At 43.9% G+C, this 21,891-nt stretch overlaps 1 protein-coding gene across 3 annotated transcripts in view; it reads left to right on the top strand.

Annotated features, from left to right (window-relative positions):
- Nucleotides 1-21,891, top strand: part of MTHFD1 (methylenetetrahydrofolate dehydrogenase, cyclohydrolase and formyltetrahydrofolate synthetase 1) — an 83,589-nt gene that overhangs the window by 55,109 nt on the left and 6,589 nt on the right. For all 3 annotated transcript variants that reach the window (XM_019518448.1, XM_019518450.1, XM_019518449.1), the window contains 8 exons: nt 2,125-2,193; nt 3,486-3,597; nt 3,716-3,855; nt 5,497-5,538; nt 6,938-7,038; nt 9,392-9,569; nt 12,033-12,140; nt 13,009-13,161. In XM_019518448.1, coding sequence (XP_019373993.1) covers nt 2,125-2,193; nt 3,486-3,597; nt 3,716-3,855; nt 5,497-5,538; nt 6,938-7,038; nt 9,392-9,569; nt 12,033-12,140; nt 13,009-13,161 — 903 coding nt within the window. The remainder of the gene's footprint in view (nt 1-2,124; nt 2,194-3,485; nt 3,598-3,715; nt 3,856-5,496; nt 5,539-6,937; nt 7,039-9,391; nt 9,570-12,032; nt 12,141-13,008; nt 13,162-21,891) is intronic.

The following is a 21,891-nucleotide window of genomic DNA, read 5'->3' on the forward strand; positions in this document are numbered from 1 at the left end:
CCTCAGCCAAACTGCAATCCATCTGACTGTGTAGGCATCTATGTCTGAGCCTGACCAGCGTCGCGTAGAGCATCTATCGTGTAGGCATCTATTGTCTGAGCAGTTCTGTTTGCTATTTGGGTCTTACCATAGATTTGGCATTTGCAGTCTCCCTATCCCAGGCAGAACTCTAGCTGACTGCAATGGGGCCTTGCTTTAACGAACTCAAGCCCTTCAGACATGGTACAGACAATGAAAGGTTAGAGAAAGCCCAACAAACCTGGAAAAAAATGTCCAGAGACTGGAATGGTTGCAGCTTACTTATAGCTTACAAAGGATTTGAAAAGGTTGGAGGAATAATTAGAACCATAAGGTTCTCTTGAAGTTCATAACATTAAAATGTCACAGTTATAAATAATACTTTGCAGGTTTTCATTATTTTCTGCTGAAGATGTTGAAATTAAAATTGATCCATTAAATGCTATCTAAGTCTTCCTGGAGTAAGATTGAAACTCCAATTAAATGAAACAGTATATGTCACTTCCCCACCCCCCCCTTAAATGATCACTTGCAGTTGAGTATTGCAATCTAGGGTAGATTTAAAATAGCTTCTTTGAAAAGGACTGGGTGTTTCAGGGGACTGATAATGAGTCTTGTACTAGTTATTCAACCAGGGTGGTCACAGTTTAGATGTAAACCTTCTGTTGTGGTCTCAGTTCTGTTCCTCTTGGGCTGGTGTCAGTCAGTTACTGGTGGCATTCACTGATATCCTAGTTAGTGTGCTCAACATAGAGTATGAGGATGGAGTCACTGCACCTCCTTTTGCAAGGATCTGTACTGAGGCAGGTGGTTGGAGATGCATGAGAAAGGCTTAAGCTATAGCTTTCCATGCTGAACCTGTTCTGAGAATATGTTGAGGGCTTCTCTTCCTCCCCTGAACTGGATCTGGCACTGCTCATAAACACAGAGATCTGCTCTAAGGAGTTGTTTCAGCAAGAGACCTGGCTGGTGTGCAGCAGGTGTAGGATGAGTTCTTAGACCAAACATCCAGAAATCTGGACACAGAAATGGAAGGAAGAAAAACCTGCTGAAGGCATTAAGATGGGTTTTTTCCAAATTCTTAAAATAGAATTAAACACTAAGTGAAAGGAAATAAATGGTGCAGTTAAGAGAGAAAATGGGGGTGCTAACACAGTACATCCTTTGTTCATGGGTAGCTTGTTTTTTCTGAAATGACTACCACCAGCCTGTTTCATGACCAGAGCATGGAGCACCCATTCCTGCCTGACTGTACAGTAGGGTTGTTAAACAGGTACAAAATGTTGAATCCATTTGTGTGCATGTGTTGCTAGGTGATTTCACCCTGGACATCATTTTCTCACATACAAGATGCCTCCAAATAAATCACACACCTTGTTTTTCAAAGACAGAATATAGGAAAATAGTTTTTCCATGGCCAACTATGTGATGCAGTAAGTTCTCCTGGGAACATAGACTGTCCTAGACGTGTAGCATCAGGAACTTCCTGGTGTGCCAGACTGTCTCCTACATTGCCCCTCTTCCTGGACACTTTGTATTCCCGGGAGGACTTAGACTGCCTTGCAAGGTTAGACTCCAGACCCTTGCAAATGTGGTAGCAAGACTGTTTGTTAGTCTTTTTCCTGTAAATGTTTCTTTATAAAAGTTCCTGTAAATAAAATGTTGCTTCCACATCACAAGCCTCATTAAGATACTACCAGCAGCTCACCTGAGCACAAGCTACAGTGCTTAGCCAATAACTACACTATGAGAGGATTGAAAAGACTCCATACCTTCAGTTTGCTGAGCAGATGTAAATGGCAGCTGTCTGAGTAGCTGCATGGCACACTGTGTCTCTGGGAGTGCTGCTTTTCCAGCAGAGAAAACAGCTTCTCCACTTAAAATACACACCTCAGTTTTGGGGAGAGAAAGGGATATGTTGTATATGAGAAAATATAAGATTCCGTCTTGTTCTTGAATTCGGTGTGTACAACACTGAGTGCTGTTCACTCTTGTTCTTTGAAAGATCCCTGCGGCAAAGTCCCTGGGCATTGGTGAGGCAATTCCAAGTTATAGTCATGCACTCGCCAGATCTTGGGAATGAATTGTTCTCTTTTCTTCCCTTAGGGCGTGACTGGGGCTCTGACAGTGTTAATGAAAGATGCAATTAAACCAAACCTCATGCAGACACTGGAGGTGAGTACTGACTACTTTTTGTTTTCCAGGCTGGCCAGTTTTTCCCAAGTTTGGTTTTTGGAGCTCATGTTATGGTTGGTGAAATGGGTCAGCAGGTCTGCCTGTTCTTTCAGAATGCAAAATGCATAATTTTAGGGGGGGTTATTTATACAGGGTTTTCCCACCACTCCCTTCCCCCCACCCTCCCCCCACCTTGGTACAGTGACAGGGGGGCTATCCCCTGTATGCTGCACAGTTACAGGAAGTAACTCCCACACCGGTGGCAGAGCAGGATTTACTTTCTCCCCAGTTTCTGCTCACTGGAGTTCTCTTCTTTTGTCCTACCCTCCATTAGCACCAGCTCCTTCAGCAGCATGTTGATAACCCCAACTGCAGTTTGGGAGGGAGGGGGCAGATGAGGGACCCAAGACCCCCTGTCCAAATCTGAATCCCTCCTAGCTGTCACAGTGCAGCTAAGGTGCAGGCAGGAGGGGAGGGCTAGGGAAGGGGGAGCTCCTTTCTCTCCCAGCCTCTGGGGAGCATAGTGCCCTACAACTCCCCTCTTTTTCAGCTGGTGCAGGGAAGGAAGCAGGTAGGAGAAGCTAGCTCTTTACATCAGTAAGTGGAGCATAGTGTGATATGGATATTTCCTTCTGTCTTGCCCACCCACTAGTGTTTTTTCATGCTATCCCCTGCCAACAGTTTCCAATTTTAAGTAAGTAGCTGAACATCTGGGCAAGGAGGATTCCCTTGAAAGCCGGTCATCAGGGCTTCTGAACATTGCTCAGAATATATCATTCCCTCATCAGTCCCCTCCTTTCCCCCCCTCACCCCCACCTCTCAGTACACACATGTTCCCAGCCAAGGATGCTGACAGATTCTCTGCAAAGCAAAAAACAAACAAAAAATTAATTTAAGGGTTCCACTTGGAGTGACACCACTGACTGACTAAAGGACAGCACCTTCCCCCACAATGTCTCTGTGTTGCTATCACAAATAGTGGGAGGATATAAAGGTTGTGGAATTGTCTGAGAGCCTCAGATGGAAATGGCTGCCCTACGTGTGTGAAGCATTGCTATGATTTAGCCATCTCTTCCCTGTGACGATTAATATCTCCACTTCTTCAGATTATTATAATCCTATTTGCCTTGCATTCTTAATACTGACAATGATCCTTTGATCAGAAGACTTTAACAGCTGGTCTCTACTCTGAGCAGGCTCTCATCCTGTAATGCAGTACTTAAGTTTAAGATCACTCTGGAAGATGTTGAATTCCCCCTGTTTTTTTCCCCTCTTTGCTCACTCTCTTTCAGGGGACTCCAGTTTTTGTTCATGCTGGGCCTTTTGCTAACATTGCACATGGCAACTCATCAGTGCTGGCAGATAAAATTGCCCTGAAGCTTGTGGGTCAGGAAGGCTTTGTCGGTAAGTTTATAACTTTGCTGTCTCTCTTCTTGGAAAAGAGACTTCCATTCACAGGGAAAGCACCAGCTTCTTGGCTCAGTGCTTTAATGAGCTTCCCTTCATTTTGTCTACACTACAGTAACAGAAGCAGGATTCGGAGCGGACATCGGCATGGAGAAGTTTTTTAACATTAAATGCCGCTATTCTGGCCTCCGGCCTCACGTGGTTGTGTTGGTTGCCACAGTGCGAGCTCTGAAAATGCATGGAGGAGGGCCCACTGTAAGTACCGTTCTGGGCTGTGTGCAGGCCAGGGAACGACGCAGTTGTTACAGGCAAATCACTTTGAAGTCCAGCATAGAAGTAGGAGCTGGTCTATACAGAACAGTGAAGTTAGTGCAGAGTATATTCACCCCCTAACTGCTACCCATTGACTGGGGGGTTTTAAAGGGAGGCTGGATGAACACCTTGCCGGGGTTGTTTGACCCCAGTACTCTTTCCTGCCATGGCAGGGGGTCGGACTTGATGATCTGCTCAGGTCCCTTCTGAACCTACTAACTATGAAACCCCCTGTGTGGATACTTTTGGTGTGAGGCAGCTTACTTCAAAATCAATTCCCTAACTGAGGAATTAATGTGGTGTATTCAGTTTCCTGCAAAATATGCCCCCTGGTTTATGTCACTGTAACTTTCTTGTGTAGCGAGGTCTAGAGGTAGAAAGTTAAAATGAAATCTACTTACCACCTCTGAAATCCACCTTGACCCCACTGAAGACAATGGCAAAACTCCACCTGAGCAGAGCTAGGGGTCTGTCTCAGTAGGCATGTTCATCCTAATATATTTATATCCCACTCTCACGTGCTTCCTTTTTGTCAAGCACTTACTGGTCCAGGAGAGCACAGCTGCCTGCCAGGATCCTGAATAGAAAGGCTGCTTAAACAGTTAGGACCCTCTGAGATACCTGGCACATAGTAATGAAAGGGACCTTTCATCAGACTTTTCTTTGCCATTCCGTAAAACCTAGAGCAGGGGGATGCACTAGGTGCCCTCATGGGGTCCCTCCCAGCCCTGCTTCCCTGGCATCCTTGGTGAAGAACTCTGGACGCTTTGGTTCTCTCTGGTGTCCCTAGGTCTGTTACATTATATGGTTTGCCCGTATGATTTTTATCAACACTGCCCAATAATGATACGTTGAGTGTTTTTCCATGTGGTGTGAATACACAGCGTCCACTCTGGAGAGCTCTCGATGCAGATGTCTTTGGAACTGTAAACTACCACTTGCACTGAGAGTAAATCCAGAATATTGCAAATGACAGCCCCTTGCTTGGTTGGTCCTTTTTTCCCTTCTACTTCTCCTGGTCCTCTGCCCCATATTGTCATCATCGTCGTGTCCCCTCCCCCCTGCCCTCACGTCTCCATCTTACAGCAGTAACACCCCTTTTCATCCTTTGTTCTGGGTTTTTTTTTCCTTCCCACCCTGCCCCTCAGTCTTCCCAGGTCTGAGATGCTAAAATGGCTGTTACCAAAATGTGAGTTTGCTATAATTTATAATGCCTGGACCCTAGAGCCCCATGTCCTCATATTAAGTTCTTCTCTATTCTTCTGGCTGCTCTCCTGACCATCTGAAGCATGTACAATTTGATGTTGAGCCCTTCAGTTCTAAAAGGTATTAAAGTAGTTGGCAGCCACCAGGGACACATTATGTAGTGCATTACAGATGTATAGAGCACTTATTTATCATTTTAATGAAATCTCTCTCTGCTGGGATATTTCCATTGTCTGTGATCTGTCCTTGTATCTGTAACAATTGCTCTTCATTTCTTCTTTTTTCGAAGACGATCTCCAGAATAGAGTCCAGCACTAAAACTGAAATACTGCATGCCCCCATGTGAATTGCTATCCTAAAAGTCTTTCTTTTTTTTAGGTCACTGCTGGAGTGCCTTTACCAAAGGAGTACACTGAAGAGGTAGCCCTAATTGTTATTTAGCCCATTGTTATCACCACCTAACCAGCTGTTTTTGTTGCAGGACATTGTCATGTGGTGCATACTCATTATGTAGTTGAGCATAATTTCTTCAGCTGCCAGAGAAGAGCTTCCAAACATTAGCTGTAATGTTTCATTTTCATAATGACACATTGGCTCCACACTTCCTACCCGTCGTCATCGTCATTGACCCAGTCTGTATTCAGAGCCTTTGGTTTCTCCTTTACTTATGTAATTGTCCACATGCACACTTACTTGTTCATGGTAATATCTGCTTCGCTGCCTATGACCCACTCTGTACTGTGGCTGCTTAGGGAGTAATTACCTTGTTGAAATACTGTCCCTTAAAACATTCAGTGCATCTCTCTAATTACTCCTTTCACAAACGTTTGTTAGCATCGTGAATTATTTATTCACAAGAGTAGGAGGAAAATAAGTTAGAGCTGTGACTTTAACTGCTCTCTTGCCAGGCGTGCATTTGTACATTTAGGTAATTATCATGACTTTCTAGTATTATCGGAGCTGGCTTCTGTGCCTGTGCAAATTTTCTGTGATTTCCCTTGTGGGTTGTGATGGATAGTGTCCAGCATCCCTTGCTGCTAATCCATGAGTTTGCAAAATACAAATGTGTATAAATCCAAAGCGGTCACCATCAACTTCAAACAAGTGCCACAAAATTCAGGATTAACAGTGATCAGTACTTCCAAAGAATGTGTCATGGGGAAATATGATCCATGTTACAGGGGTATAGGTTATAGCCATGTTGGTCTAAGGACGTAGGCAGACAAGGTTCTTTGGGTGAATCTGATATCTTTTATTAGAATAACTTAAATAGTTGAAAAATAATTGTTAGCAAGCTTTTGCGTTTAAAAAACCTTCATCAGGCTAAGGTTGGTGACAATTGCAGAGTCTTCCTCAGCCTGACAAAGGGCTTTTAAACTCAAAAGCTTGCTAAAAAAATTTTCAAACTATTTAAGTTGGTCTAATAAAAGATATCAGATTCATCCAAAGAGCCTTGTCTGCCTATGGGGCAACATGAGGCATTTACTTGAGGGAGTTGCTGCTCTTGGATCTCAGCTTATTTTGGGGAGTGAATTGAAAACAAGCACAAAGCTTTATAGTGCTTTGATGCCTTGCACCTTGGGTTGGCACTTGAAACCAGCACTGATTTAGAGATGCAAGTATTCTTTTTCCATGAGGTAACTTACCTTTCATTCAACAAGTAGATAATGCTTGTAAAAAAACTATAGTGCCTTGATGGCTGTTTCTGTTGTGATACTCTTATCATGGTTATTTCCATCTGTCGTTCCTGTAGTGCATTGCTAGTGGACATGTCGCTGCTCCCTACAATATGTATCCTTTCTCATTGCTTTCTTCGCAGAATCTCCAGGTCTTGGCAAATGGTTGTAGTAACCTAAGCAAACAAATCCAAAACGCCCGTATTTTTGGCATTCCGGTAGTCGTGGCTGTCAATGTTTTCAAGTAAGTGGGCTGGGCTTTGGAGCCATGCCATAAGTGTGCAGTGCTTGCATGCTGCAATACACTGTCCCCCTGTTATCTGGACCTTCTCTTATTAGTGCTTTTGAGATATACTTTGCTACAAAAGAACATCTTGCATTGTTCCAAGGTGACTGATAAATAGGAAAAGTTCCTTGTTCATTCATGTAAATTCTTTTCTCAACTTTTTGACCTTGATTTTAAAGCAGGTTCATTGACTATTGATCTCTTACTTTCATCCTCATTAGCCAGATGCTTCTGAATGGAATATGCCTACAGTACCTTGAATCCAAGTACATGATAGACTGTGAGTATTTCCATACTGCAGGCTGCAGTGTAAGGTAGAGAGAACTGAGGCAGCTTTAAATGAATGTACTAGCTCACATTACAAGCAATTTAGCTATGGCAGCACAGGATGATTTGCCCTGGTGAGATGCAATGATCCTGGTTTTCTCCGATTAAAAAAATTCCAAGGTCTCTAATTAAAAACCCCAAATCCGTGTTTTTCTGTGATTAAAATGAAGCACCACTATATATATATAAATAAATATATATAATGTTTTGTGGATATATTTACAGTGTTAAAGCAATCTGGAAGCCTACTAGTGCCTCAGTCATTATAATAAAATTCTAAATACCTAACTATATGTTTTGGTATTTGATTTTTTTTTTTTAATCATGGAAAATCAGAGCTCCCTCTGCCCCCTTTGCTCACCAGGACATGGGTCCAGCTGCGGCTGTCCCCCCTGCTGCTTTGTAGCAGTGAGCAGCCCTGGCATGCTGGTTCCCTGGCCATGCTGCTGTCCCTCACTCCCAAGCCACTGGCCCCCACCCCAGCCATGATAGTGCCCCTCACTCTCAACCTGCAGGCTCCTGCCCCCTGCCCCCCAGCCCTGTGAGAGTGGGCCCCAGCTGCCTGCCACCCCAGCTGGCCCCATACAGACTCGGGGCTCCAGCAGGGGAAGAGGGCAGGGGTCCTTCAGGGGCAGCAGGGAGCTGCATGGCTGGGCCACTGCAGCCAAGAGATGTTCCGGGGGCAGGTGGACACAGAACTGTGGTCAGGCTGCCTAGCATGGCATGGGAGCCCCAGCCCAGGGCAGCGTGGGGTAGTGCTACTGGCATCCCCTCCTCCCTCCAGACCATGCCAGGGCTGGACTCGCTGCACCGCTGCCCGCACAAGTAGGAACCACTGCAGGTGCTGCAGGTGAGACTGAAACCACCTGGAGCCCCTCACCCTTCTCCAGTGTGCCCCCTACCCCATCTCATAGACTTACCAGTATCCAGCTGCTGGGGCTGCTCCCACCACCATGTCTGGCTGTATTGCCAGACACGTGTGTTTGCATGCTCACATGGGGTGCCTTGCCTCTGCCTCCAGTCTCCCTTCCTCCAGTCTCCCAGCCTGCAAGGGGAAAAACCTGTGGATTCCTGTTTCAAAGGGGGAAATCCATGTTTTTCTCCTTTAAAAGGGAAAATCTATCCTGGATCCCTGGTGAGATGTACTTGAAAGCTGACTCAGGTCTCTCTTTGCATTGTAGCCTTCAGTGTGGATGTACCCTGTATGTTGAGCCTTTTATACGAGCAGCATTGCTTTGGACTGGTATTAAACAGATTCCAGTTGAAGTCCTGACCAGTCTGAAGCAGAGTACCCAGCTAGGGATTCTTTTCCCTGCACTGGGAGTGTCAAACATAAAGCCTGTGGGCCAGACCCTGTCTGCTGGGCTTTATGCCATGGCTGCAGCAGCCAAAGAGTTGACACTGCTGCCATGGGGTTTCGATGGCACTGGCATAAACTCCTTTGCTGTTGGTGTCCACACAGTGGCAATGGCAGCCTCCATGAGAAGCCCTGCAATCCAGATCTGGCCCATCAAATCATTTGAGTTTGACCCCCCTGCTCTCAGTGAACAGCATCTGGTCTGGAGCACATTACCATTTTAGCTCCCGAGTAACGTGCATTATATACAGCCCCTCTTAGCATCCCATGATTCTCATTTGTGTTGGCTTTTCTTGCATAAAGCCAGGTGCTTCCTAGCACAAGAATTGTGCTGCCGACCTTGATACAAGACTGAAGAGCTGAAATTATAGGATGCTGCTGTGTCAGACATAGATTATTGTATACATGGCAGCAGCCGTGGATGTAGCTGTGGGCTGGGTTCTTTAATGAGGGTGGTGGAGGCCTATGAAGTGCAGGGACAATAAAAAATCTCTTCTGATGTTTACAGAGGCTTTGGCGATGTCTTTGTTTGGCATTAGATCTTGTTTAGGGAAAGGTGATTTCACTGTACACGGAAACAGCAGATAGCTTGAGTGGTGGTACAAGTAAACGCTCTCATCTTTACAGAACTGATACAGAGGCGGAGCTGGACCTGGTCACTCAGATGGCGAAGGAGGCAGGGGCATTCGATGCTGTGAAATGCACACACTGGGCAGAGGGGGGGAAAGGAGCCCTTGCATTGGCCCATGCAGTCCAGAGAGCATCGCAGGCACCAAGCCATTTCAAGTTCCTCTACAATGTAGAGGTGAGAACATGAACTGACCTACCCAGTCTGTTGATGGGAATCTGGATTTCGCTTTAACTCAAGAAAATGTTTAAGTGTGTTGCTGATTCAAATCGCCCACATGCCTTGTCATCTATGAGATGGCCTGAAAAAGCCCTGGGCACTTTGCAGGGATTAACATGGTTGATTTGATCACTAGAAAATCTGACTTCTGTTGTAAGACAGGAGCGGGAAGAAGAAAACTCCTGGGTTCTAGATAATCCTTTGGGCCCCACCAAGTAATTTCTAAAGTGTTTTTGACTACTGAGTGGAGCTTGTTTGCTGTTATCCTTGAAAGACTGTGCCATAACTGGTACAGAGAGGGGTAATGCATGCTTAATGTGAGCGGCCAGGTAGAGCAGGGGAGTTGTTCCTCAGTGAGTCTCAAGTTGTGTGTTGAAATGAACAGACCTAGAAGGACAAAGCAACCCTTGTCTTCAGGTCAAACTGAGACCTTTTCAGGACTTTAGGATGTGTTTGCTCAGGGTGGGGTATTATTCAGTGAAATCCACATACCCAGCCAGAACAGAATTTAATCTCTTTTTTTCCTGTGTTCAAGTACAAATATGATTTTAATTTTTATTATTTTATCTTTAGGCATCAAAGTACAGTAGTTGGATACCTGTTTAATGCCTTGTGTAGTATTGTTATTGCCTGGACTATTGTGGCTACAATGCAAGAAGCAGGGTTTAGCAACATCATTTATTAAACCAACTCTCTAATGCCCAGAGGAAGGACATTTTGTGCCTGAAAGCATATCTGACATCTCTTCCAAATATACAGATGGTTCAATAAAAGCAGATAAGTTTAGAACTGTGTTTTCCAAATTTGTATAATCTGGTGGTCCACTGAAAGGAGCACAACTAACTGGAAACAGAGTTTGAAAATTGAGTTGATGGCTGTTTCAGGTAACTCTAGGATTGCATAGACCTAGTGAGCTCCTGTTCAGCCTCCATTCATACCTTCCCCACTTCAGAGATTCTCTCTAAAGAACCTTAACATCTCCATGTCCTGTGGCTTTTCTCTAACCCTTTATTTCCCTCCCCCACCCTTGATGCTCATATTGTAGCTATTTGACTTGCTAGCCAAGGGGAACCCTGCAAAGCAAGTTTCCATCCAAATGATGCTAAATTTCTGCATGTCCATGTATCATGGGGAACAGAAGGAAAGAAGGAAAAAAAGTGGAGGGTTCTGCAGAGCGTAATTGCACATGCTGTAGAGACTTATCCCAGGAGCCATGCATGTGGGTAATTAGTCATTCGGTGCACAGATTACCTCTCCTTGTAGCAATGTCACACTGAGACTGCCTTTTCACAGTCTCAGGAAAGACAGTTGTCTGGTTAAGCCTTAGGGTCTCTGCTTGGTTCTGGAACCACGCCTTCTAGGGGTGAGTGCAGCTGAGTCCACAGATGCCCTCTTTGTAATTTTATAAGTAGAGAAGCATCTTGCGAATGCTAAATCCACAGTCTCCTTAACCATCCATAGGTCTGGAAGTCAAAATTTTTCAAGGGAAAGTACTAAGTTTTTGGACAGTCCAGATTATCTGCCGTATGGAAATTGGGGTCCCTTAGGATGTCTTTTGAGTAGGGCACTCAAAATTGTCAGTCATTAGCATGTCAGCTAAGACCTCAAAAAATGATTCTTTTCTGAAACGCTCCAGTGCTAGATGTTCGTGATAGTTCTCCAGTGATTCAGTTACAGCAGTTGCAGCCTAGGAGCTTGGCTTAGGGAGACAAACAACCTCTCCAGAAGTCTTCTAGCTAGCATAAAAGCCGTAACCAGATGGTAATGTCTTGAGCATTTCCTCTGTAGCAGATACCTAAAGAACTTAATGAGGTGCTCATTTGTATTTCTGTCAATGCAATCTCCTTAACAGGAGCTCTTGGGTTTTTTTCTTAGCTTCTGTGATTTGCTCTCTCTTCTCCCTTTAACTATGGAGTTACCTTCCATCAAGAAACACTTCTAACATTTTCAAAAAATGAACTTTGTAGGTGTTTTGCCGTACTTATTGTATAGCTAATTGTGCAAATGCAGCTTAAAAGCAGTAGGGGCCCACCTTTTTGGCAGGAGTGCCAGTCTGAGCACTTTACCCTGCCTCCTCTGCTGTCCTGTTTCCTGCCCTATTTGCTACTTTGCTGCCTGCCCACACCCTGATCTATTGTGCCACACGGAGGCTGCCCATGCCACTTGTGGCACACATGCTGAAGGTTGGCCACTCCTGGCTTAAAGAGGGTTTACATGCATTTTCTTGTTCCCGATTACACTAGTGTCCGTTCTTCTTATATTGAAAGAAACAGCTGTAATGTGATGAATAAAACCTTGGATTATTGTGTAGCTTTGTAGGACTGCACATGGAAGCAGCTTTAATAGCTGCAGATTGAATGTCACACAGCATGCATGGAGGGCTGTAGATATAGCTGTGCTGACTGTTTTTTTTTCCTACAGCTCCCTGTTATGGATAAAATCAGAATCATTGCACAGCAGATATATGGGGCAGATGACATTGAGCTCTTTCCAGAGGCAGAGCAGAAAATTATCCTATACACAAAGCAGGTGAGTTCTACAGGTTAGTTGATGTTCAGTATCAACTCCAGTTAAAACATCCATGGTAATCTGTGCTCTTCTAGAACATGAAATCCATGTAATGTGGCTGTTGAATGGGCCTTCAAACTGGAGCTGCAAACTGGAGTGCAGCTACTTTGAGAAGAGGGTGGTGGAAAGCCAAGAGGATCCTGGGGTCTAGTCCTGAGCTTAACATGATCTTCCCTGGTTAAAGAGGTCACCTCACTTCCCCTTCTGTAACATAGTGTCTGTGATAATTGTCTTTCTGTTCTGGTAGGCTGTGAGAGCTAATGTACACCTGTAAAGGGCTTTGAACATGAGAGCTGGGCACCTGCTTGCTGTTCTTTGTGTATAGCATGTGTTGACTACTTTCTGTTGGAGAACTGTCCTTTTTTTAACATGTATGGTTACTTCCTTTTTTATATTCATTGCATATCCCTTTATAGTTTAGCGAGCGTTCACATCCAGCTTAGTAACTGCTGTGCTGTCATAGCCTGCAATTATATTGATCAAATAATCTAAATTGAAGAGCAACCTCAGTTGGGCTAAGAACTTTAATTTTGAGCTGTTTGGATCAAAATTAACTTAATAGAGAGGAAATGCAACTCTTGACTGCATATCTGATGCCAACAAAGGCATTAACCTCATATCTGATTGGATCTGGGGATGGCAATGTTTATTTTTCCCCTTAGTAACAGTAGAAGGATGGAAAGAAGGATGTAGAAATGACTGACAGATTACAGGCAGAGCGGTTAGCAAGGTGAGAGAGCCCAAGTAAATGCAATTATTACAGTTACATGGATGAAAGTTTCCTGATGCACTTTAATGTTTTTGTTTTCTTCCTGCTCCTATCACCCAGGGATTTGGAAACCTGCCAATATGCATGGCTAAAACTCACCTGTCATTGTCTCATGACCCGGAGAGGAAAGGAGTGCCTAAGGGCTTTGTTCTGCCCATCCGAGATATCAGGGCCAGCGTAGGTGCTGGATTCCTGTATCCACTGATCGGTACGGTAAGTGGCATATGGAAAAATTTGGCTGCAGAAAGGAAAAGAGATTGAAGAAATTTCATGCAATTCCCATGTGTGGTTAAATCAGGTATCTTGCATGACAGAACTCAGTCACTTGCAGGTTTAGAAATCTAGTGCCAGTCCAATGTCCTAGGTGCCCTAGACCAGCTTTTGAAAAATACACTACTTCCTACAGATCAATTCTAATGCTCAGCTATAATATAAGTGTAACCAGTCTTCCTTGCAGTCCCTGCTTGTCGCACATGGCCATGCTCATGGAACAACATGCTGGGGCCTTGCAGTGAGCCCTGGAGCTAACAAAATGGATGTTGCAAATATGAAAAAGATGTGAGAACTGAAGGACTGGGGCACCTCCCTGCTACCTACACTACCTCTTTTTACGTTGGAGTTACATAACCTAAATATCATGTCCTATACAGTTACTGTGATTCCCACTGGTACAACACTAGTCAGATTTTGGTACAGCATAATCTGTCCAGACTAACTGAGTCTGTTTAGTGTTGTATATGAAACACACATGACACACTATTAGATTTGAGTTACTTTTTCTGGCGATTGGAATGAAGGAATCTTAATTACAGTAAAGACCACTGTGGCCTTAAACAAGCTGCTAAACATCTCTGGGCCCTGACCTCCTGTTTGCAAAATACAGATAATACTTAGCTCACAAGGCTGTTTCAGAGTTTAGAGTCTCCAGCTGTGAAACTAAAACACATTGAAATGATCTAATTAAAGACTCTGCAACTGCAGGATACTGCTTTAAAAAAACTACCCAAGATTTAGTGTTCTGAATCAAATGTTGGCTGTGCTCTTGACATCACTACAGCTTTTGATATTAAGACGCAAAACAAAACAAATGTGGTGTGTATTTGCAATGCAGAATGAGATAATGAAAAGGCTATCCCCATTGCCTGAGTAAAAGATTAAATCAATTGGGAAAGATCATAAACCTTTGATCAGAAGCCTTTTTAATGGGGAAATGGAAGGGCTACTATGGGAGTTGAGCAACGTCTCTTTTAAGGAAGAAACATGCTTAATACCAGGGTGTGTATTTCATTTGATCTTTACTGTAAAGAGTTGTCAGACAGAAATAGGAAAAATCTTTTTAGCATCTCCATTCAATTTTGACCTGTTATTGCAGTTTTAAGTATACGGGAGCCCTGATGTGTAGCAAACAACTTACTGCTGTTTACCAAAAACCATACAACCTTTAAAGAGAAGGGAAAAGGTGAGTGAGGTCATTCACATCCAGGGTTGATTCATCAAGGAGGAAGATCACTGACAGAGCAGTACTGTTGATGCCAGTATTGATGAAGTTTTCTCTCCCTCTAGAGATGTATTCAAAACTTGCCTGGGTCAGACAGAAAATGAATGTTCTTTATCTGCCATTTGTCCACATTACCAAACCACAAAGCAATTTGGAAGAGCAGGGGAGAGCAGCACGAGAATAGCTAGGTAAAGACTGATCAGATCAGCACAAAACTGAATTGAAAGAGGTTTACTGGAAAAATTTACCTTGTGTCTGTCCATGCTGGTTTAAGTAGTTTGTTGCCTTGAGTCCACAGTTTTCAGTTGTGTAACTAGCCATGGGAAAGGGCCATGTTCTTTGGGCACTCTCTAAGTGGGGGCACTGGATCAGAGGCCGGGGGAGCTCAAGACTTTGGCAGCTATGGCTTCTGGCAGCACAGAGCAGAAAGAAGTAGCCAGGATCACACGTGCATGTGCACACCTGTGGGGGGAGGTGCATATATGTGATGTGTGTCTATATGTACCTGTGCCTATACTCTGTGGCTGCTGCGTCCTTGCCTGTAGAGCCTGGAGCCCCCTGCCTCTGTTCCAACACCCCCCTGCCAAGTACACTTCTGCTGCCCAGGGTGCCAGAAATACTTGTTATGCCTCTATGAGGGTTTCATTCTCTAAATGTTGTTGCAGGGCTCTTGTATTGCTTTTTGAAACATGAATTAAAAGAAGCATTCAGCTACACAGTGACCCAGGCAGTTCTGTACTCATCATGACTGATCAACTATGTTTACTCTTTTTTTGTGCATGTTTTTGAAATCAGTCATTTTAATTTTTTAAGATTTCCTCATACAAACCAAGTCCAGGTACAGTGAACTGATTATGATTCAAACCCACAGATCTAACATGGCAGTTGTAGTAATATTTCATGGCAGGGCAGGGAGGAAGTGTTAGGTTAAACAAGAACAAACAGTAGACGAAGTTAATGAAAGCACTTGCAGGCGAGTTTCCCTTGTATCCTGTGCCATTGCTCATCACTCCCCCAGCAGCACAGGGATTCACCCCTAATGAGTATTCATTGAATCCTTTGTGGTCCAGACATGCTCGACAACTCAATTTCTAGAGTGGTTTGAAGGTTATTGGTCCCCAGTGGCATCATCGCTTCTCACAGATGCGGAAAGTGTTCACGCTGCATGGGCAAAGTTAAATCGGAGGCAGCGTGCTCAGGCTTGAATTCCAATGGACCCATTAAGCTAGCTGTAGTCACTTCTTCCAGATTGCCTGTCTGGTTTGCACAGAGGAAAAAAGGGAAAAGAAAACACAGTAATAAAATCTACACAGAAGTGGCATGGCAGTGTGGCTGGCTGGCATGGATGCTCATCTCTCTGGAAAAGCAGTTAAAACCCCAGACTGTCATGAATTAAATTGGGCTTACAAAGCGTTTCATAGTCTCCCCCATTAGCCACTGGTTTGAAGTGATGCTTGGCAGAGAAATCTGCAGATCATGGCTACGGTATAAAGGTGTGCTCTCAGAAGAAATGGTGCAGGAGGTCTCTGAAGATGATAGAGTATGGCTATATTTCTTGAGGGCACAGATGTAGCTTATACGCAGGATTTGGCAGTGATCAGTAGCTATTGTAAAAATGGCTAATCAACTGTTAACAGAATGCAACAGATCTGTAGATTCCTTATGACCAGCTATAGTATTTTGCCTGTTTGTTGTGTTGTGTTGGGTATAGGCACCTGTAAGTTACCATGAAGGCAGCTGCAGGGCAGATTTACAGTGCAACAGCTGCTCTGCAGTAAATGCTTGTGGGCACTCTTAGCCAGTGGTTAGTGCAAGGTAGTGTATCCCACAGTCAGTGAAGGGTGAACTATCTGGCACCTATCATGGGTTAAGAGTAGAACGGTAGACTAACACACTGGTTCATGCCCTGGCATGTCCTGTGGTAAACTTGTGTTCCCATTCCTATAATGCATCCTGTATGCGCCCTTAATTTAAAATGTGACAAAAAGAAAAATACCAGCCACAAATGTGGGTATTACTGTGTGTACACAGGACGAGTTACTGGTATCATGGGCAAGCTAGGGTGTAAATTTAGTGCATCAGCTGCTCCACAATAACGGCCCACGTTCATGCTTCCCTCCCCTGGTAAGTAAACAGTAGCTTGCTCCTCAATGAAAGTGGAGTGAGCCACCTCATGTTTACACCTGGCTAAAATCATGCATCCAGGTAGTTGTTGCAGGGTAGCTAACTCTCCAAATCCATGCTAAAGCTGATCTTGCTGTAACTTGTGTACAGTATATAGTCATACCCTTAATGGAGTTCCGGGCAATGAAGACAGACAAAACCTAAACAAAATAACAGTTTTAGGGTTTGTCTTCCCAGGGATCAGTAATTAACTAGTTAATGCATATTGATGTGACCTGTGTCCCCTCAACTTAGAGAAGAAAGTAACTACAAAGGAAACAACAAAAATTAAGCGCAAATGTTGAAGGATTGCCACCCTTAATTGTTGAAACAAACAGCAGTTCAGAAAAAAGCCAGACACGCAGCACAATGATGTGAAGAATCATGCTCAAAGAAACACCACCAAGGCTAAAAGAGTGTCTGGAAATCTGGAGAGAGAGAGATCTAGTATGGGTGAATGCTAGTTAAGGGAATTACCAAGTGCCCAAGTTTCATAATGCATTGTTTCATAGAGAAATAAGGCTGGAAGGGAGCTCAAGAGATCATCTAGTTCGACTTTCTGAGAGTCTGCTCTTAGTGCCATATTCCTTTTGGAGCAAGTGGTGACTTGTGCTGCAGCCAAATGCTGAGTTGTTCTTATTGAATGAGAAGAATGTAGCAAGGTTCATATTTTTAGATTAACAATGATGAATAAAATAATCACGTCCTGTTTAAATCCGTAACTCATCCATCTTTAAAGAGAGCACAGTGTGTCTGAGCCAACAGAAAAGATGCACTGAGCTCATTCCTATAATCAATGATAGTGTGCTGCAAACGCACCAGAATTTAATCCAAACAAGGACTGGAAGGATTTTAAACACTGGGGTGGCATGTACGTTAGATCAAATATACATAGGGTTCCAGAAATCGAAACCAAATACAGTTGTCCCAATCACCCATGTTTCTTTAGTCCCTAGAATGTCAGACATTATGTATCACATTTCTTAAGTTTTCTTGGACAGAAGATTAAGCCTGATGTTGCTTCTATTGAAAATTAATTAGAAATTCTATTATTAGGGGTGTGAACTTCTAACCAAATGGATTCTTTGTTAAGTAGTCACAAAACCCAGTTAGTATTAGAGGGATATGATTGCAGAATTCAGACTAATGTATATGGAATTCAGACTGAGCAATTCAGATAGTAAGAAGGAACCAACAAATACTTTGGACATCAGCTTTTTGAGCTGAAGTTTCAGTGGGAGTGGGGCTTCTGATTAGAAAATGCTCACATTACATTTATCTGCAACAACTTATAAATGTGTCTATTTACTGAATTTTTTTCAGTCAAAACTACTATTTTAGTATATTTTTTTAAATATAAAGGAAGAAAAGCCATGAAAGCAAACCACTGTTTGCTCTGTCCAGTAATATTTCTTTCTTGTTGTTTAGTCAGTGAAAAAGTAAAAAAAACAAACCAAACCAAACCAAACAAAACAAAAAACCTTGGTACATAGATATCTTGGTTGTTAGAGGAGTTTATTAGAAATTCTGCAGGTGTATCCAGTGCATCCACATGGTCTGTACCTACATATTTATATCATCAGACTTGCTCTACGTTCTTCCATTTTCTAGTATACATGTTAGAGAGAGAAAACCCCCCCGAATACTTCAGTTGATAGAGTTAAACCTAGATCTGAGAACAACAGTAAAAAATGCATTATGAATTATGGACATTCATACAGTAAATTATTTTCTTTAAAATAAATCATAAGGCACTTCCCCATGATAGGACATTATGATGTTGAATTTTGTGGCTGGCAAACTAGACGCTTCTAATAACTTGGATTTGAGTATCCCTCGGAAGGCACTGCTAATACATTAGTCTCTTACCAGATGAGAAGATAATTTTTGGATTTGAAGATGCTAGGTAATAGACAACGAATGATTGGGCATACAGTAACCATTGTTCTAGTAAGGGACCTTTCTAGGAGCCAGAAGACAGCTGTCAGCTGGAAAGCTAGTTACAGTATATACTTGAATTTTACCACTTCAGACCTAAAAAAAATTATTCCCTATCTGATCATGCAAGTGTCTCCCTGTGGCCAGAAGAAACCTTTTCACGTGCATAGCCCCATGAACTTCATTGTGTTTTTTAGATAAGTAGGAAATCCAGCTATCTTTACTTGGTTGCCAAATGGGGGACCTGATGCATTTGGGGCCATCTTAAAACTCCCTCCTACTATGTTTACACATTTGTTTGAAATGAAGACAAGATCTGCCATTCAGTATCCTTGTTTTCTAGAATAGTGATTTAAAAAGAAAATTTGTTTTTACAAACGACTGATTGCAAGTTAGCACTCAAAAGATGTTATATCCTTCCCAAAGAAAGAAACAGCAGTTAATTTCACACCATTAATTGAGTGCTGCCTTATTCACCACAAAATACAGTGCACAGAGACAAGAGTGCAGCAGGAAAGAGCACGATGATCTGTGATGACAAGAGGCACAGATAGCAAGCAGCTGGTATCCTTCATGCATTCCCCATTCTCCTCTGCCAGTCCCCATGATGAAGAGAATGGCTTGTTCTTGAGACTTATAATTTTTAGTGTTCTTGTGGCTTTTGTGTTCAGAGTTCACTGTAATTTTTTAAGTACTGTTATTAACTTTATATTAATCTCCTGTGGAGGTTTTTCTGTTCTTCCTATACAAGAGGCCTTTACTTGAGATTACAAGCTTGTTTGATAAAGGCAACTGCATACATGGAATGGATATAGACTTCTGTTGAAATATTTGACTTAGAACTGCACAATATTCTCATTTTAGAAATTAGCCCCATGCGATATTAATGAGCACACATTAAATTGATTAAAACTGGCTGATTGACAAATCTCAAAGTAGTCATTAATATAGACCAAATGAGCCTGGTTCTAGCAGGGTTCCAAAATATCCATTCTTCGCCTGATGTGATTTAGTTTCTTTAACTGGGGATCTGTAAGTAAATACACAATCACTGCTGATAATCCCAAAGCCTGACAGAATGCTAATTAACCAGGACAGGGCATTCATACAGATTGATCTGGATCACTGGGGCCCATTCAAGCAAAACACCTTTTAAAGCAGCTAAAGTTATGCAGACAGGAACAAACAATACAAGCCATATTCATAGTCCTGAATAAAAGGAATTCAGGGTTCATGGCGGACAAACAGTAGTGTAATGCTGTAGCAGTAAAGGCTTATCTAAAATGTGGATGTATAAAGAGGTGATTTTACTGTTCTGTATAAATTATTTCAGGTGGAGGGCCACTGAACAAGTTTTGGTGAGCTGTTGAGGGCTGAATGGGTAGCCCTGCCCCCTGGTAGTTGCCTCGCCCCCTTTTGCATTTTGGGACCAGAAGTCCCACCCCTGACCTTTGCCACCGGGTGCCCTTCCCCTTGCCCCCATACCTCTGGGGGGGAGGGATTAAAACCAAAAAAAACAAATCATACACTAAAAATCAAACATCTACTCTAACATATTTTAATTTTATTACAAAAAATACTTTGGCCATGATTTGTGTTTGCATAGTGTATATAGAGGTGATTGCATAATAACTCAAGAATAAATTCTTATTTTTTTTCATTTTGTGTGTGTATGCTGGGTGTGTGTGTGTATAGGGTGGGGGTGGGGGTTGGGGTGTGGGTGATGTGGTATGCCAGGTGTGTGGTAGGATATGAGGAGTGGGGTGGTTGTGTATATGTGGGGGATTGTGGGAGCAGGGTGTGGGTATCGGGGAGGATATGGACACTTCCCCCCCCCCATGGCACAGCAGCAGGCAGGCGCTCAGCGGGGCACAGCTCCAGCCAGCGCTGCACAATGCCACAAGGGGCACGGCTCCCCTGGCAGTCTGTGTTCTTGGCACTTCCCCCCACTCGCACACAGCCTCTGTGCTCACACAGCAGGGAGGGAAGCCCCACATGCTAGAGCCTGGTGCTTTCCCTGCCAGGGCTGCACAGCACAGGAAAGAAGCCCTGCTGCGGGGAGCACCAGCAATACAGACAGCCCGGGGGAGGCTGCACCCCTTGCTGCAATGTGTGGCACTGGCCGGAGCTGTGCCCTGAGCGCCCAGCCTGCTGCTGCTACCCCTGACTGCTGGGGCTGTGCGCCATGGGCATATGTGGGGGGGTCCCCATGCTCCTCACCCTCCTGCACACCCACATGCTGCCCACCCTAGCTCCATGCTGCTCCCAGCCCCACACTCCGGGCCCTGCCCTCGCAGCTTCCCTACCTGCTGCCCAGAGCCAGCAGGAGAGTAGGGAAGTGGAGCAGGTCCCCAGGGGCAGCAGCAGAGGCAGCGGCAGCCCCACTTAGAAGCTACACGCAGGCCAGGAGGGTGGGAGCGAGGCTATAAGGTATGTTTGGGGGCTTGTGTACACTGGGCGTCTCACTCCCACCCCCGGGGGCGGAAGGGCTGGGCAGGGCACAATTTGTTGGGGGGGCCGTGCTGGCCAGATGAAAGTGCTTGGCGGGCTGGATCTGGCCTGCGGGCCATATTTGCCTGCCCCTGCTGTAAGCATTAGTCAGACTAATAGTGGTATGCGCTGCAGCATACAATTCTTACGTTCAAATTTTTTAAAAAGAATTTGGGGTGCCAAAAGAGCAACAAAAGTGTTAAAGACTAAAGAAAATGTCTTACAATAAAAGATGCAAAGAGGTTCACTTGTTTTGCTGATTAAAAAGAAGATCAAGAGGTGACTTAATTATGATGTATAAGCATCTGCCTGGGCAGAAGACACTAGGTAACAAAGAGCTCTTTCAGTTAGCAAAGAGCATAGCAAGAATCAATGGCTAGAGGCTGAAGCCAGATAAATTCAGATTGGAATTAAGGCCCCAGTTTCTAACAGTGATGGTGATCACCCCTGGGACAAACTCCAAAGGAAAATGATGGCTTTTCCACTAGCAGCAGGGGTGTAGCGTGGGCAGACCTTATGCTAGTTTCTCCGTTCAGTTTTGCCTGTGCACATTCATCCTGCTTTAAAACATATCTCTCAGAATGAATGACTGTATAGTCAGGGGTGGATCCAGGGAGGATGCAGTTGCACTCCTTCCTGCCACCCTTATTTCTGCTCCAACTAAACTTTAGAAGTTGGATACCACCACAAACACCAAAACAATCACAATCTCATGGTTTTTGCAAGGTATTGATTGCTACAGGAGAGAACCAAGGTTGTTTGAGTATCTTGCTATTCACAGAAGTTTAAGGCTGAAACAGAGCTCTTGCGATCATTGGGTCCAGTCCCCGCACTCTGGGCAGGAAAGGCTGCTG

Source organism: Gavialis gangeticus, unplaced genomic scaffold (assembly GCF_001723915.1).
Source record: "Gavialis gangeticus isolate Ggan-Ray unplaced genomic scaffold, GavGan_comp1, whole genome shotgun sequence".
Classification (NCBI taxonomy): domain Eukaryota; kingdom Metazoa; phylum Chordata; order Crocodylia; family Gavialidae; genus Gavialis; species Gavialis gangeticus.